We start from the raw sequence: 23,112 nt of genomic DNA on the forward strand, positions 1-23,112 counted from the left end.
GACAGTTAGATTCAAACCAGCAGTAAGATTCAGGGCCAATCAGGGCAGACTGGGCTTTTTTGGATAGCAGGGCTTACAAAGGCAGGCTTTACAACAGAGCGTTTCAGACAGAGGCTGAAAAGAGGAGATTTAGCAGTGGCTCTATGAGAAATATAATTTTTTTTTAGACTTTATTAGGAGTAGAAGCCCAAATTACAATTTAAACCTGACAATCAGATTAATATGGACCTTTATCAGTCTGTGTGTGGTCATGTTTAGGGAATCCACCTCAAAAATGAATCCACATTCACAGCAGCCACTTGTCCTTCTCTTTGTTGAAGTTCTCGGCCCACTGGCGTGTCAGCTCTAAGTAGTGTTCCGGTTGGTTGGGTTGGTAGTCCAGGTACAAACGGGTCACTGTTTTCTTGGGTACGGCCTTCTCTATCTGCGTGCCTTCATGCCATTGGTTAAAGGAAGTGATGGTGACGATCTCTGGCCGGACGGACAGAGCCGCCTGCAGGGACGTCTCGTAGTATCGCCCGTTGACCCGGTTCCTGGTGTTGTGGTTGTTCCACGGCCGGACGGCTGTGTCCACGTACCCCGGGCCAACGCTGGGGATGAACAGCAGGTTGTTGGAGTCACAGAAGTCCTTGATGGCTCTCCAGTTCTGGTGGGAGGAGCCGAAGGAGAAGCCATTGGAGGCGAAGTAGGTGTAGATGCCGTCGAAGCCGCTGGCCTGGATGTCGTGTTTGTGGCGCTCTTCCACGATGAGGGCGAGGAACAGGGCGTCGTACGGCGTGCCTCTGATGCTGTGTGAGCCCTGAGCGCTCAGCAGCTCCGCCCAGGCCTCTGGAGGCGTCAGGTAGGAGTCATACACGTAGAACAAGGGCAGCACACGCCCTGTGCTGGAGCGGAACCTGTAGAAGGCCCCATGCTTTCCATACCTGAGATTTAGAGAGGAGAAGATGAATAGGCTGTGATGAATATCAGGCTGTTACAAACATACATGAAACAGTCATTTTAAAGCTACTATATGTAGATCTGTTTGGAATTGACAGGGAGTGGGCACCAAAAAGTAGAAATTGTCAATTTCTACAAATAGTGACCGGTTTATAGAGCACCAGTTTAGTGATGTTGACAACAAAGGTTCTCCAGAATCCCTGGCAACACTTTTAATCACATCCCAGGATATCCTACACAGTTTTCTCTTTATTTGCTCAGCTGAGGGATGGATCCATACTGCAGCCATCCTATTTTTTTCAGATACACAAATAAGGAACTATGTCAGAGGTTACATTTTACATTTTGCAAAGTATAATCCCCCTGTTGAACTCCAGTCCTTACTGTTAGCTAAACCTGATACCAAAAAACTAGTCTCTAGGTTTGTAAACTTGTTTGCGGATCACACAGCCCCGTCCACGCAGCATTTGAGGGAGATTTCAGAAGATGCTTGGCCAAAGTGTCTTCGCAGCATACACACCTGCTCGATGAACAACTACAGACTTTAGGTCGTATGGTAAAGCTTTGTCAATCCAGTATGGGATGGTTATCGCTAAAATGATTCTTAAGGTTTGGAACAAAGAGATAGCTCCCTGTTTTGACATCTGGCTCATAGACTTCTCCAGTTCTTTATATATATGGAGAAAATTCATAATGAGACTTCAGGGAAAGCAGAGAAATTTAAACAGATATGGCGACCCTTTCCTTGACCTTATAACAGTACTGAAAGGACCTACATGACACCTTGTTGACTTTATATGTTCTGCGTAACATTGGCCTATAGTTGAAACAATGTCATTTGAAGTCCATAGAAACCTGCCATGTTAGTTGTTTATTTTATTTTGTCTTTTGTTTTTGTGTTTCTTTTTTCAGTTGTGTGTATGTTCTCTTTAACAAATAAATCCCCAACTAATGGATTTAAAAAATCAAAGCACTCTAGCCTGGGCTTTGATTGTCAGTTATCATTATTTTCATTTTCATTTAACTTTTATTTATCCCCGAGAGACCAATTGAGGGGTGACCCTCATTTACAATGACGTCGAGTTCAAACAAATTCAAAGGAAAAACAACAATACATAAACAATATTCAATGCAAATACATCAAATACACAACAACAGGTGAAGAGAAAAAAACAATTGAAACATGTACACAGTGGTGAAGAGTGGCAGCAATTAAAATGAAATGGGTGAAAGTACAATATAGCCTAATTAAAACAGTTACAGGTAGAGTTTGGCAGATTTAAGATAGTTTGTTTAAATTGGTTAAAGGATATGAAGGTATTTAGTTTAATTTTTTGCTGTAAGTTGTTCCAGGAGTCGGGGGCACTGAAGCTAAAAGCTGTCTTTCCCAGCTCAGACCGGGCTTGTGGGACATAAAGCATAAGCATGTCAGTGGAGCGGGTCTGATAAAGCCCATCTGAAATTTTCAGCATTTCTGTTAAATAACGAGGAAGCTTCCCGGACAAGGCTTTGTAAATAAAAATGTGCCAATGTGCGTCACGTCTCTCTTTATGGGAGGACCACCCAACCTTTTCATAAAACACAATGGTGTGTGTCATAAGCATCTCCTGTGATGAACCTTATAGCAGAGTGAAAAACAGAGTCCAGGAGTTTAAGACATGAATGTGATGCGTGCCGGTAAACCACATCACCGTAATCAAGGACAGACATGAAAACTGCCTCAATAATCCTTTTCCTACTAAATAAAGGGAAGGTGGTTTTGTTCCTATAAAAATAGCCATTTTTTTGTCGTAGTCGACAAACAAGATTATTTATATGAAAATTAAAAGTGAGTGTATCATCTAACCAGATGCCGAGATATTTGTAAAAAATTCATTCTTTGTAAAAATATTAAAATCATTAAAATGTGTAGTTTTTGCTCTGGAGAAACACATATATTTGGTTTTGTCTGTATTAAGAACCAGCCTGAGGTCCACTAGACAGTCCTGCAGAGTGTTAAAAGAGCTTTGTAGGTTCTGAATAGATTGGTGCACCGAATCGGAAATGCAAAATAGTACTGTGTCTTCAGCGTATAGATGGGCGTGACAGTTTTTTAACGATGAAACAATGTTATTTATATAAATTGTGAAAATAACTGGACCTAAAATTGAGCCCTGTGGGACACCATTTGTAACAGTTAAAAACTCAGATTATAAACATAAGCATCACTTAGAATATTTGTTCCTGTTCCTAGCCACAGTGTCAAGTCATGGGCTTCCTTTGTTCTCTTATCAGGCTTCTTCTAAAAATCTTATTGGTGAAAAATGATCCTGTTAGCCTCACGTCTATCCCTGGGTCTCTCACTTAAAGCTAACATATGTTCTAAGTTGCTTGAGTTAAGGGTACGATTGAAAATGATCAAATATTACAAGTTATAGAAATAGAGCCAGAGTTCCCTTTGACAAACATACAGACTGCTAATCCGTTAGCGCCGGATCACATCTGTATTTAACAAGCGCCTTCCTCATCTTCCCTCAATCAGACTTCTGAGGTCAGCAGACACTGTTATGGAGAGAGCATAGCTTGACCTCTCTACGCAGTGAAGAAACACATCTAGAAGACTTTAAACTTTAGACTTTATTGTCCCCAAGGGGAAATTCTTTTTCACTTCACAGTGCATGTATGGGCCGCACGCCGACAGACAATAGACAGATGGACAACAAACACAACAAAACAGGCAGAATATATAAACAGAGTGGGACTGGGGTGTTTTATCTTGGCCTTTTGTTTAGTGCTGCTATGGCTGCAGGCACCAGGCTTTGACCATAGTGAGCCCTCCTGCACAACAGATATTATACTGTCTATGACCTGTACCTGCGTCCAGAGGGCATGACAGTGAAGAGGCAGTTGAGTGGGTGTGTCTTGTCCTGTGCTATTGTAAGAGCGATGCGTGAGATGGCCTTGAGATTAAGCTCTGACAGTGTGGGTGTGGGGAGACCAATTCATTTGGCAGCTATGTTTTTGACACGTGTGAGTTTGACCCGGTTTTTGACAGTGAGCATGTTAAAGAAGCAGGTGGAACCATAAGGAAAGGGGGTGCACAGAGAACCACTCACTTGTCAATGATGTATTTGATGTTGTCATGCATGCTCTGGTCCGTCCGTCCTTTGTATGGCTGTATGTGGAAGGCCACCTGTGCAAAACAACACATTTGAACACAGAGCAATTAACTAAACCATACGTAAGTAAAACACAAACACCTGAAACAAAAGAGGGTTATGCAGATCATTTCCAAGTGAACACTCAGTTCATACTTTTTGTGTATTATAAATGTGTTTGATGGGCATCCAGTATGAAAGGCTACATTTAATTAGCAGTCAAGGACTGTGCTCAGTATTTGGCCAGGCTGCCTGTGAAGCACAGCTTGTTGAATGGAGTGTCATTCCATGTCCAGTGTGGAGGTCATTGTACCACAGTGGTTTCATGTTTTTGTGTATACTCATAATAGTCAAACTGCTCAACATTGTGCCAGCAGCATCACGCTCATTTTAAGGGCGATTCTAAGCAAGTGCAGTGTTGACAAGAGGTCAAGGTTTTTTTTTTTTCAAAGATTTTTTTTGTGTGACATTTTCAAGCTTTATTGGATAGTACAGAGTTGAAATGGGGAGGCAGAGAGAGGATGACCTGCAGTATAGGTCCACGAGTCAGATTTGAATAGGGTAAAACATTTTCTACTTATAGATATCATCATGAAACTTTTGCCAGTTGATTACTTATATATTAGAACTATTATTTTCTGTATTCAAATTTTCTCAAAAATGTTTGAATGAATATGTATATGTGTCAGTAACCAAGTATGTTTGGGTTTGCATCTCTTTAAGAACCAATAATCCAGACTGAGCCAGAGTTACAATCTTTGTTTCGTTTTACAACAAATAAGTGCCTAATGAATTTTCTGCATGTTTTTTTTTTCTTTTTTTTTTAAGATATTGTTTTTGGCATTTTTATGCTTTATTGATAATGTAGAGACCGAGGTGAAGTGGGGCAGAGAGGGGAGTGACATGCAGAGAACGACCGCGGGCTGGAATCGAACCCGGGTCCGCTGCTGGCCGAGGCCCATGGGGGGGGACGCCCTACCAACTGAGCTAAGGGCGCCCCCTATTTTCTGCATGTTTTTAAGAATAAAATGTCTCATATATCAGACGATTAACAACATATGAACAAATCCTTCTGTAATAACCTTCAGAATAGTGCTAAGAATGAATATGGAAAGATTAGTTGATGATAGTTCTTTTGGAGTTAGATTTTTGGTTCAGTGTATTGGATTTATTCTTCCTTTTTATTGATAATGGCCATTAAAGATGGTTGTATAGGAGATAAAAACAGATGCTAACAGACAAGGTTTGGTCAAATAACACCAAAAAATGTAGAGTACTTTTTGTAACTTAATTTATACCAGTATGAATGAAGACATGGAAGCTATGTAGCTGTGAGCGGTGCATGAAAAAACAATGTTTGTGCATGTCGTGTGTCTTCTTAACTCAAGCTTTCCTGTCTCACCTAGCTAGCTCACCTTTAACAGGGGTAGGTCACCATGGTAACATGCTAACCACTTCAGGTCACAAGCAGACCAATCAGCTCACTGGAAAAAGAGACTCATTCTACGGGAGCCTTACAGGGACAAAAGCAGCACTGATAATAATAACCCAAAGTAGTAGGCTAATAAAAAGCAACCCTGCGTTCTAATTCACATACTCTTTCTTTATACTACAATACATACTAAAGTACAGAAGAGTTTTAGGGCCACTGGAGAGAAAAAAAAATCAGATAAGAAGATATTTTTTCATTATTTCGAGAAATGTCCAGAATAAAGATAATTACTCCAAAATTGTATTGGAGTTAGTGGGGCATTAATGTATTTTCCGCATACTACAATTGACCTGCATGTATTGGGACATCCTAAATCTTTTTTCTGGTATACTAAATAGTATGGAAGTATGGGTTTTGGAACACAGAGTAAGAGATAGATTTCTCATAGTTCACTACAATCAGGTTGCAGTTCCAGGCTTTTCCAATTCCACTCTGGTTTCAAAAAGGAGAATGAATGTGAGCTCGCCACACTAAATACATAACGATGGCCGAAAATCAAAACCTCCTATCTGAAAAATTGAAAAAAACTGTGTGGTTTTATTGCACAATGTTTCTTCTTTTAGGAAACCCGATACAATACACTGTTTTTGGACTATATAACTATATTATGTGTTAAAAATGTTGAAAAAGTATTAGTGCCTTGTAAAGTGCAGATTTCCCCACTTTTCCTGTATAATTTAGCAGATAGGTGCTTTTGCACTTTATTATTATTTGGTGTGGTTATACCTACAATATCTCACAAAAGTGAGTACACCCCTCACATTTCTTCAAATATTTCATTATATCTTTTCATGGGACAACACTGAATAAATGACACTTTGATATAAGTAGTCAGTGTACAGCTTGTATAACAGCGTAAATTTACTGTCCCCTCAAAATAACTCGACACACAGCCATTAATGTCTAAACTGCTGGCAACAAAAGTGAGTAGGGGAGAACGGGGTAATTTGTCACACGGGTAGGTTGTCACAATCGTTATATCTCGGAACCAGAAGGCGCGGTCTGTGAAATTTTGGTATGTAAATATCCAGAATTGGGATCAGAGGTCGCCTACATAGTCTTCCTTGGAAATAGACTGCTGAATTTGAGGAGAGACGACCGTTTGTGTTTTTCATGTCAAATTGAAATATTTAGCTCCTCAGTATTTTTCTTCTAGGCTTTTACACAATGGGTTCATAACAAAACACTTGTTACCCATACAAAGTGTGAAGGGTAAACTATAGTTTAGATTGTGGTTAGCAAGCTAATTAGTTGTCAGATGGTTGTTGGCCTTGATGCTAGCAAGAAATTCAAGTTGGGGTTGGTCGTCACATTTTTTGGGGGGTTGGTTGTCACATGTTATCCAAAGGCTGCAGCCAGAAAAGGAACCCAATAACGAAATAAATTGTCAAGCTGTATCCTCACTGACACCCCAGAGAAGGAAAGAATAGAGCAGGAAAAGGCAGCTAGCAAGCAAAAGAAAAAGGGCAACAAAATCAAAACAAACCCAGTGCATCCCAAACTAGACCAGCTGCCAAGGCTACAGTAAGTTATGTAGGCCTATTTGTCAACTTGACAAGCAATTAAACTTTCAAATTCAGTTTTACTTTCTTGCCTTCTTTTTAATATTATTCCCATTAAGATAACATTGTGACAAACAACCCCATAGTGTTTGACAACCGACCCCTTGATGGGGTTGGTTGTCACAATGTGTAAGGGTGTCTTTGATGATTAATTTCTTCTTTATTACAATAAGATAGAAAAAGTGAGGGGTACACATTTCAAGCCAACACCTTAAGCTTCAATTTAATGTAGGAATAATTATTGAAAGATGTTTAGGTGAGGAGCAATTCTCACTGGAGTAAAAAGTGTGCCTACTTAACCCATTCTCCCCTACACCCCTAAGAATTTTTTTCCAAATTGGGCCCAAAGTGTCAATATTTTGTATGGCCACCATTATTTTCCAGCACTGCCTTAACCCTCTTGGGCATGTAGTTCACCAGAGCTTCACAGGTTGCAACTGGAATCCTCTTCCACCCATTCATGACGACATCAAGGAGCTGGTGGAGACCTTGCGCTCCTCCACCTTCCGTTTGAGGATGCCCCAAAGAGGCTCGATAGGGTTCAGGTCTGGAGACATGCTTGGCCAGGCCATAACCTTTTCCGTCAGCTTCTTTAGCAAGCCAGTGGTCGTTCGGAGGTGTGTTTGGGGTCGTTATCATGTTGCAAAACTGCCCTGAGGCCCGGTTTACGAAGGTTGAGTGCACGTGCTCAGCGTCATACACAGAGGTTGGCTTTGGAAAATAGACGTATGAGTGCTGCCAGCATTGCTGAAGGGCTTGAAGGGGTGGGGGGTCAACATGTCAGTGCTCAGACCATACACCACACTCTGCATCATACTGGTCTGCATGGCTGTCGTCCCAGAAGAACGCCTATTCTAAAGATGATGCTCAAGAAACCCCACAAAAAGTTTGCTGAAGACAAGCAGACTACGGACATGGATTACTGCAACCATGTCCTGTGGTCTGATGAGACCAAGATACATTTATTTGGTTCAGATGGTGTTCAGAGTGTGGGGCGGCAACCAGATGAGGAGTACAAAGAAAAGTGTGTCTTGCCTATAGTCAAGCATGGTGGTTGGAGTGTCATGGTCTGGGGCTAAATGATTGCTGCCAGCACTGGGGAACTACAGTTCATTGAATTCTAACATGTACTGTGACATACTGAAGCAGAGCATGATCCCCTCCCTTCATAAACTGGGCCGCAGGGCAGTACTGCAACATGATAACGACCCCAAACACACCTCCAAATGACCACTGGCTTGCTAAAGAAGCTGAGGGTAAAGATTATGGACTGGCCAAGCATGTCTCTAGACCTAAACCCTATTGAGCATATTTGGGGCATCCTCATACGGGAGATGGAGGAGCGCAAGGTCTCTAATATCCACCAGCTCCTTGATGTCATCCTTAAGGCAGTGCTGGAAAATAATGATGGCAACACAAAATATTGACACTTTGGGCCCAATTTGGACATTTTCACTTAGGGGTGTGCTCACTTTTGTTGCCAGCAGTTTAGACATTAATGGCTGTGTTGAGTTATTTTGAGGGAACAGTACATTTACACTGTTATACAAGCTGTACTTTTACTTACTTATGCCTCTTCTTCCCCCATGGGAAATAAGGCCGATACAGTGTGTCTCCATTTGTTTCTGTCTTTGGCAACATGTTGTGCCTCGCCCCAGGTAAGGTTCATTTCAGCCAGCTCAGCTGTAATTGTTCTCCTCCAAGTGGTTTTTGGCCTACCACGCGTTCTCTTTCCTGTTGGTGTCCATCTCAAGGCAACCTTGGGGATACGCTGACTGTCCATTCTTAGAACGTGTCCAAGCCATTTCAGACGTCGACGTTTGATGTCGTCCACCACGCTGTTTCCTCCGGTTTGTCTATATAGGTCTTGGTTGGAGATTTTCACTGGCCAGAAAATGCGGCAAATTCTTCTCAGACAGTTGTTGTGAAAGACATTAAGCTTTATCATGTCGCTTTGAACAACTCGCCAGCACTCAGAGCCATATAATAGTACTGCCTTTACGTTGCTGTTATACAGTCGGATCTTAGTCTGTAGGCTGTATTGGTTGGACTTCCAGATAGGCCGAAGTATGGCAAAAGCGCTACGAGCTTTTCCAAGACGTGCGTCGATGTCTTTGCTGGCTGCATTATCAGTGCTCACAAGACTTCCCAGGTAGGTAAATTTGTCTACCCTCTCAAGTGGTGTGCCGTCTGCTGTGATGGGTGTTTCTGTAGTTGGGTTTATATACATAGTTTGAGTTTTGGAGGTGTTGATATTTAAGCCTGTCTGCTTTGCAAAGTTATGCAGTCTTTCAGTCTTCTCCTGTAGATGGTTATGATTGGAGGACAGAACAGCTAGATCATCTGCAAAGTCTAGGTCTTCTAACTGGGAGTACATAGTCCATTGGATACCTCTTGGCTTGTCTGCAGTGGTTTTACGCATTATCCAATCAATGGTAAGTAGAAAAAGCATAGGTGAGAGGATGCAGCCCTGTCGTACACCAGACTTCACAGGGAACCACTCAGACAGCTTTCCATCAAGAATAACACTGCATTCAAAGTGCTGGTAGAACAACTCTATTAATGTGACCATCTTAGGAGGGACTCCGTAGAACCTTAGGATCTTCCATAGAGTGTCACGATGGAGGCTGTCGAAGGCCTTCCTGAAGTCGACAAAATTGATGTAAAGGGGGTTGTTCCATTCTAGACACTGCTCGATGATGTTTCTAAGGGCAAATATCTGGTCTATGCATCCTCTACCTCTCCTGAATCCGGCTTGCTCTTCTCTGAGTTTGGTGTCAATAGTTGGGCTAATTCTGTTTAGGAGAATTCTACAGAATACCTTTGATGGTACGGATAGGAGTGTGATGCCTCGCCAGTTGTCACAGTCTTGAAGATTACCCTTCTTTGGGAGCTTTACAATGAGCCCTTTGACCCAGTCGTCCGGGATAGTGTCCTTGTCCCAGATGGAATGGAAGAAGCTTGTAAGAACCTTTGTTGAAGTTTCAACATCGGCCATTAGCATTTCTGCATGGATGCTGTCAATTCCACACGCCTTTCTATTATTTAAGGCTGAGATCGCACGTCTGACTTCATCTTTACTTGGTGGACTGGTGTCAATGTCCAGGACAACATCTGCTGCTGGTGGATTTGCGACATCATCCGGTACCGGTCTGTTGAGGACTTGTTGGAAATGTTGTACCCATCGCGTTGCTTGTTCGGTTTCTATAGTGAGGCTGTTCCCATTAAGATCTTTTACAGGGGCAGAGTGACTGTTTTTCTTGCCACAGAGCTGTTTGGTTATCCTGTAGACAACTCCTAAATCCCCCCTGGTAGCAGCATGTTCAGCTTCTTTTGCAAGCTCCTCTACAAAGGATCTTTTATCCCTCCTGGCACTTCTCTTCACTTCACGATCTTTGTTCTTATATGCAGCCTGGGCCTGTTGTATTAATCTAGGTGATTTGGTGCTCAGCATTTTGGCCTTGAGCTCTTTCCTCTCTACTATTTTCTTCCACGTTCCCGGTGTTAACCACTCCTTATTCTGTTTCTTTCTATAGCCTAGGATACTTTTTGATGTCTCAATGTAGGTGTTCTTTATCGACTCCCACCTTGTCTCCATGTCAGGGTCTTCGTTGGTATCAGCTAAGGCAGCAAAGCGGTTTTTCAATTCTACCACAAACTCTTTTTTGGTCTTTGGGGATTTCAGTTTGGCAATGTCAAGGTGTTTCCTTTGCATGCTTTCCTCTTTAATTCTGCGTAGTTTTAGCTTGATGATTGCTATAACCAGATGGTGATCACTGTACACATCTGCATCACGACAAACTCTCACATTTTGTAGAGATCTGCGCCATTTCCCGTTTATTGCAATGTGATCGATTTGATTTGATGTGCGGCCATCAGGCGAGTTCCATGTAAGCTTGTGGATGTTTTTATGTGGGAAGATGGTACCCCCTATTACGCAGTTGTTTTCTAAGCAGAAGTCTGCGAAGCGCCTGCCGTTATCATTCATCACTCCACAGCCATGCTTCCCCATAGCTCTTTCAAAGTTGTTATTGTCAGCGCCAACCTTGGCATTCATATCTCCGATGATCAGTAGCGTATCGTGTTGTGGGACTTTTGAGACTGTGGCTTGTAGCTCTTCATACCAGCCATCTTTGCCCTCTTGCTCAGCTTCATTTGTTGGTGCATAACACTGTAAGATGGTGAGTTTAGAGTGTTTCGAGTTGAAGCGGGCTCTGATGAGCCTATCACTGATTGGTTCCCATTCAAGCAAAGTTTTAACTTTCGTTTTTGAGACTATGATGGCCACACCGCGTTCGTGACGTTCTGAATGCCCTGAGTAGAGAATAACTGATCCTCCACTTGTCACTTGCTTTCCAGCACCCGTCCAGCGGCATTCACTGATCCCAAGAATGTCCAGTTGGTATCTCTCCATCTCACTGAGAACTTGTGCGGCTTTAGATGTTTCGTACATAGTGCGGACATTCCATGTGCCTAGCCGGATCTTGCTCTTTGGCCCGAGTAGATTATCATTCGCACTTCTGACTTCCGGTTGACGGCTTTCATCAGTAATGGTCATACTGCCAGATATCTGGCTCAAATCCACATCAGGGCTATTAACATTGGTATTTACATTTGTATCGGTTTCCGTAACATAACTTTTTTTTACAGGGTGGGGTCGTTGGCCCCACGCCCAACCCCCAACCTGGAGGGCCAGGTGCTGAATTTCGTCTGGCCTCTACCCCGAGACCTGCCCGGCATGGTAAAACCTGCCAGGGGCTTAGCCCCAGTCGGTATAGCTCTCAGGGGTCACTGATGCGCGCAAGCCTCTCCACCACGGCAAGGTATCAACACATGGAGAAGCACACAAGCTGTACACTGACTACTTAACATTGTATCAAAGTGTCATTTATTCAGTGTTGTCCCATGGAAAGATAAAATGAAATAGTTGAAGAAATGTGAGGGGTGTTCTCACTTTTGTGAGATACTGTAAGTCTCCACCTTTATTGGGCAGTCTTCTGTCTGGCATGGGCTTCTCTTTATAGGCTACTCATCTACTTTTGAAGTGTATAATTGTAACTCAGTTCAAAGAGTACTGGCTGTAAATAAACTCTGTTTTTACCTAAAAAGAGCTTGGCTAACAAAAACGCTTATCTATGGTGATCAGAGCTGTTTCAAGTATTATCTATAATATTTTAGATCAACTCACCCTCTTGGTGAAATAAAATGTTCACTATTGGGCGCAAATACCATAGATATCTATGGTTTATTTAAGCAATAGCACACGAGAGGGAGCATGTTGTCGCTCTATATCAGCACTGCTGTGATTCGGTCGTAGGTACGAGGCCGCAGGCCGAGTGCCGAAGAGAAACACAGCAGTGCTGATATAGAGCGACAACATGCGACCTCGAGTGTGCTATTGCTTTTATACAGCAGTTTTATAACTGAAATTCACAAGTTAACTTTAAAATGTTATCTTTAATCATTTAAGAATGTATTTGCTTCCGCCAACACAAATAGTTCGACAACAGCAGTCAGAGCGGAGCGCGTTGCTAAGCAACAACTTTACGCGAGTGAGCTCGTCTTGCTTTGTTTACTCTGGTCACATTAACCACGGCGGCCCGATGTCCCGTAAAAATCACCAAAGAAACGGAACGGCGGATCTTAATCTAGTTGGTAATAAGGTCCGCTGCCCAATCCAAACCCCCACGCTTCATTTCCCAGAGTTTATGAGTGTATTTCGGCCCGGGGGAAGTAACGTTATATAATGAGGTGGGAAAGATAGGCTAGGCTAAAGCTATGCTGCGCTCGTATTATTCAGCAGCCTGAGTTTATCTCCACACACTATTGCTGTCTTCAGTAACGTGAGTGTGAGCGACTACCGCACACTGTCTCTGTCTGTGTGTCTGTGTGTGGCAGCGATGCCCTCTCACAGGGGAGAGACTCGCCACAATCAACCTGAGTCACACACACACACAGATAACACACAACTGAAGCTCCGGCTCATCAGTGAGCCGCAGAGTGATTTTGACAGTTGGTCTACAGTTTGGTGAACAGTCCCGAGTGATGTTGTTGGCTAATATCAGCACTCCTTCAGAACGCTCAGAAGGTCTCTCGTCCAATCAAATCACTCGCTCAGAACCAACTGCTGTATAAACAGTAATACGCTGATGCATAATAGCAATAATACGGTACCCTTCCCGATTCATTGTATTCTCATCATTAACTTGACAGAGATACTAACAAATACTTCACTAGTAAAGGTGGAAGATACATTTGATTAAGAAAACAATTGATTACTGCAATCTGACATATTTTAAGATTAGTTTACATACCTCAGAAGTCTCAAGTTTTGAACTTGTGTAGATAGGAGGTTTTGAACTTAAACATATTCCCGGCGAACATGATATGAGGTTTTTTTCATGTGACTTTTCTGTCACAATGAAGGGCGGGAAAATGTTGCAAAACTACTGAAGAGGAGCAGCCTTCCTTGTTCTCATCATTTTAAGAAAAAAAAATTAAAAAATGCAGATAGGAGGTTTTGCTTTTTGGCCATCGATAATAATCGTATAGCTGCATTTTCTGATTAAACTAAAAGATTATTTCATTCCCAAACAGGATTTCCAACAGGGATGCTGCGTCATGTTCCATCACAGAATAACATGAGGCGACTTGGCAAAAAACTAAAGCTTCTTTGTCTTTTGTTAGAGAAATAACCCACACACTGTTAATTAGCTCACAATCGTACGTATTGATTCAAATTGAATCCATGTGTTTAGATTCTAGCCTGGACATTCATGTGTTTGCCTCACAAATGGCAAAAAGGGTTGGTCCTAGGTTACCTTATTCCAAAAGCCATCAGTCGAGAAAAAGAAAAAAATGGCCAGGTAAAAAAACAGTTTGCTTTTTCTCTGGCATAAAGATAGAAGGAGACAGACGCTAAGTTTAGTCTGCTGCATGCTGGAGCCTGCTAGAAAAAACAGAGCTATGACGAGAGGGAACAGTTGACATAGATTGCTCAGCCCTCCCCGCAGGCTTGTCCCATATTGTCATCTCATCTGTCGGCACACTCCAAGACAGGATGCCATCCTTCTTAACTATATACTTTATACTCAGTACCGGTAATAATTCAAACTTAAAATAGCATTGATTCTTCAAGATTCATGTGATCCATTTGTTTCAGAAGGACTTGATTAAAACATGACAATCACCAACTTTGGGGGTATATACAGCTCCGGAAAAAATTGAAGAGACCAGTCTGGATTTTTCTTCAATCTTCATCTCTACATAACTTATTGAAAATGCTCTTAATGACAAACAAATGTTTATTGGAATTTGGTAGAAATGTTGTCAGTAGTTTATATTATAAAACCAAAATGTTCATTCTACTCAAACATAATGCCTATAAATAGTAAAACGAGAGACACTGAACATTGGGAGTGGTCTCTTCATTTTTTCCAGAGCTGTATGAACACCATTTCACACTATGGTATGCTTGTTTTCTTCAGTCACAAAGAAAAAACAGGTCTGTTGCAGCTATAGGCGGTACAGACAGTAAAGCATTGACAGAGCTGTCAAGCCACAAACACTGAGGCAATCCACGCCCACTCCATCTTTTTTCTTTTTCAAAAGAGGCCGCAAGGTCTTCCTAAACAGTTTCCATGGCAACGCGGCAGTGTTTGGCACTGGGCTCGTCAGCCGTCTACACTGGGTTTGGAAATGATGAAAGACACCAATCACATAACATACACTAAGCATTTTATAATTATATTTAACAGTATTCTTTTACATTTACACTATAATGTTTCACTACAATTATTAGTCTTATTGTTATGTACAGTATTACAGTACATACACCTATACAGTACTCTATTTTGTCTCCAATTAGTTTTTTTGCATTCTAAATTTACTTTATATTTTCGCACCTTATCTATACTCTTGTCTGCACTTTGCCCTTGCACTACTGTTGTGTTTATTTGTGTCTCAGGTGTTGCTCTTTTCATTTGTGCTTTTTTTCTTTTTCCTATTGCATTGTTTGAGAGAGTTTCATTGCCAATGGCTGCTGCTGTTATTGTTGTGCATATGAACAAATAAAGGTTTGGAATCTTGAGTCTCCATCTGTTCCTGCTATGGCTGTATCACGGGTGTATTATCGATGCGGATGAGAAGTGCTGTATTTGCTCATATTGTGTGACGCTGACATACTCCCATATTGTTAGCCTCATAGCATAATTCCCTAAATCATATTTACCCTACTCTACATCTGCTCTATTCTACATCTACTCTACTCTACATCTACAGTACTCTACTCTACATCTACTTTACCCTACTCTATAACCCTTAAAATATGACTTAGGCAATTATGCTATTAGGCTAACCAAAAGTAGATGTAGAGTAGAGTAGATGTAGAATAGAGTAGATGTAGGGTAGAGTATGTAAATATGATTTAGGCAATTATGCTATGAGGCTAAAGATATTTACATTCCAGGCCTGAGGTGTATTAGGCGTCTCCCAAACAGTTCTCACGAATGTTTGCTTTCTCCTCAGATGATGACTAACACTGTACTGAAGCTGCATTATGTCATCATGTTGGCATGTGTACATGCATCCACATTAGCTAAGCCATTATGTAAACCCAGACGATAAGTTCAAAAGTGCAGATACAAAGTGCCGTTATGAAAGAAAAACACACAACCCCTGCGTTCCGAATCGCATACTCTTTCTTCTTTCTATTCTACATCGGACAATAAAAATAATCTAGTTAGGATGCAGTAGGCATACTATTGGGACATACTTTTACTTATTTATTTCATCATAACATTGATCTTGATCTTGTCTCTTGTTTTTATATCTGTCGCATCCCCGTTTGTTTTCATATGGAGGCTCCGTTGGTGTGACGTCACTTAAGGTTCGCACTGGATTGTGGGTCAGAATCGCCCAAATAGGATGCTGTTTTCAACACTAAAAATCTTGGCCGGATGTAGAAGAGATCCGGGTCTTTCTAAGCATCCTAAATCTGACCACAAGAATCGGGACATACTAAATCTTTTTTCTACCATACTACTATACTTGTTTCTACTAAATAGTAGAAACAAGTATGCGATTCGGAACGCAGGGTTAGTCTTAAAATGCATTGAGTGCACTCAAATAAGCAGAAATAATATGAAATAATGCAATGTGGCACATAACACGTCCACATATCACCATCCATCTCGTCTGAGTGGTTTTGTACTAAAAAACACACCCACAGGGACAGCACAGGCACAGGGTCTGATGCTGGCTACATCATTCAACATAGTTCATAATCTCTCTTATGAAGGGAACAGTTCTTCATTATAACTAGGAAGCGTAAGATGTCATATTGGCACATTAATAATTTGTCATTTTAGATAGATGCTTTAAATAATGATCATACGCTGCCCCATTCAGCCTCCTGCATCATTTAAACAAGACTAGACAGAAAGCTAGTTATCTGGCCAAACTTTTACACGTAATAGTCATGGTCCTGTCTAAAAAGTAGAATGAAATGTCCTTTCCTGGAAATTAAATGATATTAAATGTTCATCTGCAATTTCCTATAGTGGTGCTAGTCATACTTAGTGCACTGAAGATGGAGATCGCATGACACAGTGAAGCGATGCAATGTGTTATACATGCGGTTGCGACAATACTTTTTATTCATAGCTCTTTAAAACGTTTCAATTGAAAGAACATCATATTGAAAATTAAACTAGATTAATGTGGTTATTGAGTAACAGGATCCAGGTTTGAAATTCCAGTATCTTCATGGACGACCTTAGTTATGAAACATTATATATAACATGCGGTTAGAACACAACACTTCTGGGCCTATGAAGTTTGAATTTCTCCCTTCTTGTTTGCTTGGAGCATCTTTTGACCCTGCTAACAGGGCCAATCTATATGCTTAATTAGTGAGAAAGGAAGCACTAGATGGGGAATATAGGTCAGCGTGTGTCCTCCACTCTGATGGTTCAAGCCGACAGTGGGGGCGGGACCTGATAAGCCTTTGGCTTCTCCTGCCACCCTTCGGACGATAACACAAAGTAATATGTGTGAATATGCAAAGAGAAAATTGTGTATTGTATGTAATTGTCCGGAAGAATAATAATAAATAAATATCTGTGACACCAGTGGTCTGCTTCGGATGAACCCTGGCACAACAGTCAACCCTAATCACACCTCCCCTGCGTTCCAATCCCCATACTTCGCTACTATTTAGTATGCCAGAAAAAGATGTGGGATGTCCCAATACATGCAAGTCAATTGTAGTATGCTGAAAATACATAAATGCCCCACTAAGCATTTTGGAGTATTCGTCTTTATTCTTGACTTTTCTCGACATAATGATAAATAAATCTTCCTTATCTGATTTATTTTCTCTCTTGTGGCCCTAAAACTCTTCTGTACTTTAGTATGTAGTGTAGTATAAATAAAAAGTATTTGATTTGGAATGCAGGGCTCATTTGGCATTTGAATAGTGACAGAGATGCATTCCCATGTGTCAAAAGACATGAAAAGCAGACATACGTGACATTTGTTAAGGAAAAGCACACAATTACACTCACACACACACACACACACACACACACACACACATGTATACACGATGAATGCACCACTGCTCCCAAACACAGACTTCAGCCTGTATTTTGTCAGCAGCAGCTCTGGTGCACTGAAACACTGGAGCATTAGCCCTCGGGTCAGCTGTGAGATACACACTGTTGTGTAAGTCTGACTGTGGCACACACACACACACACACACACACACACACACACACACACACACACACCTACACACACACACACACACACACACACACACACACTTGCCAGTCTAAGACTTCCATAAAAGGAGTATGAAAATAGACCGAGGGAAAGCTCTGTTGTCCTCTTAACGCTAAATCAACAGTCTGAGCTCAGGTTGTTTTGCTCCCCGCTGTCTCAAGCACGCTCACCATCTAATGGCATGTGACGCCTCTGAAGTAAACAAGACTCGGTTGGATGGAGCGGCCATTTGAAATCTACATTAAAAACATGGCTGAGGGTTTAAAAACAGCTCTTGTCTCGGCAGTAAGCAGAACATCTACATCTGGTATCCACAACGTGTGTGTTCCTGTAAATGTCAGGTGTTGAGGCCAGAGTATCTGAATGAAAGGACCCACTGGGATCCACTGGGTAGGCAGCATCAATTCACTTCACTCAACGGACCAGAATGCAATGCAGCTGCAAGACATGCTGCATTTTGTATGAAGGCCACGGCACACTTTTTACACTGCTGAAGAAGGAAATGCAGTTTAAGGGTCCTCAGCACCAGCATTTAAATGCAGCACTTTTTATTTGAAAAGAACATCTCTACTCATCTGAATCAAGATGTCTAGACGGTGCTGGACTTTGAGTGAACAAGAGCCCCAGACTCAAACAGGTCAAAGCCTATTAGCGCTAGTGCTACACCATCCACTTTTACATAAGCCTGCTCTGCCGGAGCAAGGTTATGCTCTGCTTAAGGTTATGTAGGTTAGCACTGCTCCACTAAACAGACACGCTATGCAGACAGTAATACAACAGCAGTGGATGAATAGATGGATGAAGGCCTAAATGACAGTGGAGCTAAGACTTTGGCTGAAATGATGTTGGCATTCTCTTGGAGCGAATCATCTGTGTTGTCATGACTCACGGCATGGCAGCCTCTCCTTCTCCTCTGTTTGTTGTCTGTTGTTCCATGTCTGTCTCTCCCTCCTGTCCCCCCCCCTGTCTTTGTCTCTGTCCCTGCTTTCCAAATTGCATACTTACTATTTAGTATGGTAGAAAAAAAGATTTAGAATGTCCCGATTCTTGTGGCCAGATTTAGGATGGTTAGAAAGACCCGGATGTCTACTACATCCGGCCAAGATTTTTAGTGTTGAAAACAGCATCCTATTTGGTCGATTCTGACCCATAATCCAGTGCGAACCTGAAGTGACGTCACATCGACGGACCATATGAAAACAAACGGGATGCGACGGATATAAAAGCAAGATCAAGGCGCAATGTTATGATGAAATAAATAAGTAAAAGTATGTCCCAATAGTATGCCTACTGCATCCTAACTAGATTATTTTTATCGTTGGATGTAGTATGTAGAATAGAAAAAAGAAAGAGTATGCGATTGGGAACGCAGGGTATACATGTGGGCGTGGGTACCCTCCCTTGCAGGCTGCTCCAGGTGAAGCTTGTTGCCTCATCAGACCCACCCAACAAAGCCTCTGGATTCCAGCCATTCTGCGCCTGGTTGTACTTCCAACAGGAGCGGTATTTAGCTGTTGTTCCCCGGCTTCCAGTTGTCCTGAGTTGTTCTCTCGAGTTCCTAGTTTGTGTAGCTTGAACCCTCCTCTTGTTCTTTTCGTCACAGTTTGCCTCAGCCATTCCGCCTGCCTGTTGTTCCGGTCTTCCACACGCCCATGCTCGCTACGCTGCCCCGGCCTACCTGTGTTCCTGCCAGCCTGTCGCCAGCCCTAGTCTTTAGTAAACATTGTCCTTTAAACTGCTTCCCTGGGTTCTGTTGTCGTGCATTTGGGTCCAATCCCCGAGCTTAACCATAACATGTTTTACAAGAAAGACATATTGGTTGCATATATTGGAATGGTGTTTTTTTGTGCCACACATCTATGCTGTCCATATCAGAACTGACATGAGTCAACTACTTGTGGCTCTCTGTTGTTCACACCAGGTCAGAGAAATCCAAAGGGGAATAGTCTGGACATTTCCAGATGCAGAGTGAGTGAGTGAGTGAGTGAGTGAGTGTGAGTGAGTGAGCGATAGAACATTGAAGATACATGTTTTCTCTCTGGCTAGCTTTAACATTGAACTGTCACTGGGCAAGATAACCATTCGGTAAATCATCAGAAAGGGAATAAAACATACCGGTCTTGTCACCAGTTACCTTGATGCTGTGCCTGTGGGCTGCGTCCATCACAGCAGGGACCAGGTCCTCGGTGGGCTCCCCGTGCTGGTCTGCCTCCTCAGGGGGATACCAGGACAGAACCACCACCCCTACCACCACACAGCACACAGGGCAGGAGCAGCACAGGCAGACAGTCACATTCACATGGTTAGGTTAAGGTCACACCTATTATGCCAAATGCACTTTGTCATGGCTTTGCAACATTAATATGGGTCTCTGGTGTGTTCAGAAACTCCTTTTAAAAAATATAAAAAAACCTTTTTACACCTTTCTGAAAAGCTGTGTTTAAAAACCCCAGTCAGATTTCTCTCCTCTTATGACATCATATTAGGCTCTAAACCATGAAAATAGTTTCTAGTAGAGACCCAAAATTACAATTTACCAACCTGAAAATAAGCATAATATGTGGCAAGTTTCTTGCAACTTTTGCTTGATCTCTTTTACTCATCACAGTATCCTAGTAACCACGTGCCAACATGCATTGCCAATGGTGGATTTAGCGTGCCGCAGTAAGCATGGCCAGGTGCAGATGTGCAGAAACTGGAAGTCAGTAATGACAAAGGAGTCCCCACTGTCTGTGCATGGAACACGTCCTGGTTCAGTTCTTGTTCAAGATGCCTTTCTCATTTAATTTATTGGTAGAATACCGCGACCACCTGGCTTAAACCCCGCCTACCAACAAAGGGTACTGTTGGCAGTGGAAATGCAAGCCAGATCTAGCATTAGCTTTCCATACCAAACCACACCAAACTGTACTGTTCAGTGGAAACAAGGCAAAGGATATACCAGTGATTAATTGCAGAGTCTTTTACCTGGTAGTGAATATCCATTGCACGCATTCACACTGCAGACATAATCCGGATGTAAGCAGGTTTAAGCGGGTTTTTTGGTAGGGTGAAAGACGAAAAGTTTGAATGGAGAATTCTGTAGCCTAGTTGTTAATCAGGAGTTTGTAGGCGACTGGCAATGTGGAGAGGCTTTCAACAACACCAATTCATTCATTCCATTGTAAGAAATCAATTTTCAAAAGTAAACTGAATGGATAACATGTGGAAAAATGTAAAGATTTAATTTCTAAAGTCTGGGGGTGCGGGCTTTGGAAGGAATGGCTATGGCCCTGGACAATAAACCACTACACAAACAAGGGAAACACATCCAGCCAGTGTTGCTGTTGTTACCTGCTGCCGCCGCTTCCACCTGGGCCATGTGTGACTCCAGCACGTCCGGGTCCCTGGAGCTGTAGGGTCCCAGCTCAGGGTAAAAACTCGAAGCAATGTCTTCCGGAGGAGTGTGCCTTCCTTGGGCATGGCTAGCTGCGATCTTTGGGTCCCAGTGTGGCACCAGCACGTGATCCCAGTGGATGTACTTGTTGTCCATGCTGGGCGAGCCGTACCACAGGTAGTAAAAGATGTGAACGTCATAGAAGATGCTGTATTCTCTGTCCGAGCGGGTGAAAACCACCTTGGTGTCGCTGGCGCCCATGTGGAACTGGCCCGGCGACGACGACACCACCGCCGCGGCGTCTCTCACGTCCAAGCGCCGCCTCTCGGACCTCTCCCCGATGAAGTCCATCCCGGGGGCCAAGTCCGAGAAGCCGTCGCTGGGTTTGAGCGTCCGGAGCCCCATCATGGCCCCGAATATGAAGAGCGTGAAGAGGAATAGAGCCACGAGAGCTTTCCTGCGCAGGCGAGTCATGGTCGCTGTCCGTGGTGCTGAGAGGAGACTGACAGCCGCGGGTTCCTGGAGCCAGCAGGGGGGCAGACACTATTGCAGCCTGGACTCACGCATCGTCTGATAGCGAGAAGTGGCAACGAACTGGTAAAGGTATAGAGCGCGTTCAGTAGTCCCTACTGCAGCGGCTGGCCCATAATAGAGCCCGTAAGACGCACCATTAAGCTACCAAAAGCATCTAATTCCACTTCTTCCATCAGAGCGAGGGAATCCTGTAAGCGTTTATAGAACGCTTCAGTGCATCGCCTCCTGTTCGCCACCTCCGAGCGTCAGTCTGTTATTTTATCTCCATTCTCCTATCGCCCTTTGAAAGAAAAGTGAAAAGAATCCATTAGATCCCTGAACAGTCCCTTTAGCATGTCTCTACACACAAGCCAGTCTGGTCAAAGCTCAAATAAAGCCAGTCCGTTTACCTCTGTGTTCCATCCAACCATGGCTCCATCGAGCTTGTTGCTGCTGCTCTGTCCGTCATCCCATCTCTATTACGAGGGATCACATGTGTTTCCTGGAAAGCGGGTTCTAAACCCTGCGTGCTAGGATCTGCATTTGATAAACACCCTTCTTTTTAATGGTTGTTCCTGATGGAGAGAATGGAACATTTGTTTCTGTGGTGCCAGCAGGAGGGAGGGAGGGAGGGATTATCTCTACCCGGAAAGACATGTATGAAGGGTGAATAATGCCACGAGGGAACCAGGAGGCGGAGTTTAGGATTAGGCACACAAATATGGAGGCTATATCTGAAATGGCTGAACTGAACTATACCATTTAATCCTGCTTTGTTAGCTTGGCTTTTATCATAATAAATTTGCAGGATTAAAAAAAAATCCTGGAAAAAGTTATGTAATTTAGAACTATGTTAGACCCTATTTATAGGTACGAGAAAAGCGATATTTGCACATATGTATGAGCATGTGCCAATATGGGTCAGAATAATGCAATCTATATTAACATTGGGATTTTTCAACTTTGGTGTGGGTTAGAAGAGTATTAAAACCAGTTGTAGGATTGTGAATAATGGTTCTATTTTTTAAATACGTGCCCTTATCAAGAGGAGTTAAGCAATGATCCCATATTCACCATATTTATTTATAATACTATTATTATATTAAAGTAAGATCTAATGCAGACATAGAGGGACTTAAAGTAGGGTATATACAAACGTTCCATGTATGCAGATGACACCAGATTCCTTCTAAATCTAATATCTTCCTGTTTTCAAACTCTACTTTGGTTTGAAACCGATCTTAAACCTCTTAGGATTGGGGGTCTGAAAGGTCCAAACAATAAAATACCAAGTTAATGAACTATTAT

General features: G+C 42.5%; 1 protein-coding gene across 1 annotated transcript; it reads right to left on the reverse strand.

The window, feature by feature from the left end:
• Positions 1-286: 286 nt before the first annotated feature.
• maneal (mannosidase endo-alpha like) lies at positions 287-21,765 on the reverse strand (the record flags this gene model as incomplete). The annotated part of the gene is made up of 4 exons (XM_080045478.1): positions 287-923; positions 4,035-4,111; positions 20,050-20,159; positions 21,249-21,765. The coding sequence occupies 4 exons, from the start codon at positions 21,763-21,765 to the stop codon at positions 287-289; spliced, it is 1,341 nt and encodes a 446-aa protein (XP_079901604.1).
• Between the last annotated feature and the right edge of the window lie 1,347 nt (positions 21,766-23,112).

This window comes from Ammodytes marinus (genome assembly GCF_949987685.1).
Source record: "Ammodytes marinus genome assembly, chromosome: 17".
In the NCBI taxonomy this organism is placed as follows: Eukaryota; Metazoa; Chordata; class Actinopteri; order Uranoscopiformes; family Ammodytidae; genus Ammodytes; species Ammodytes marinus.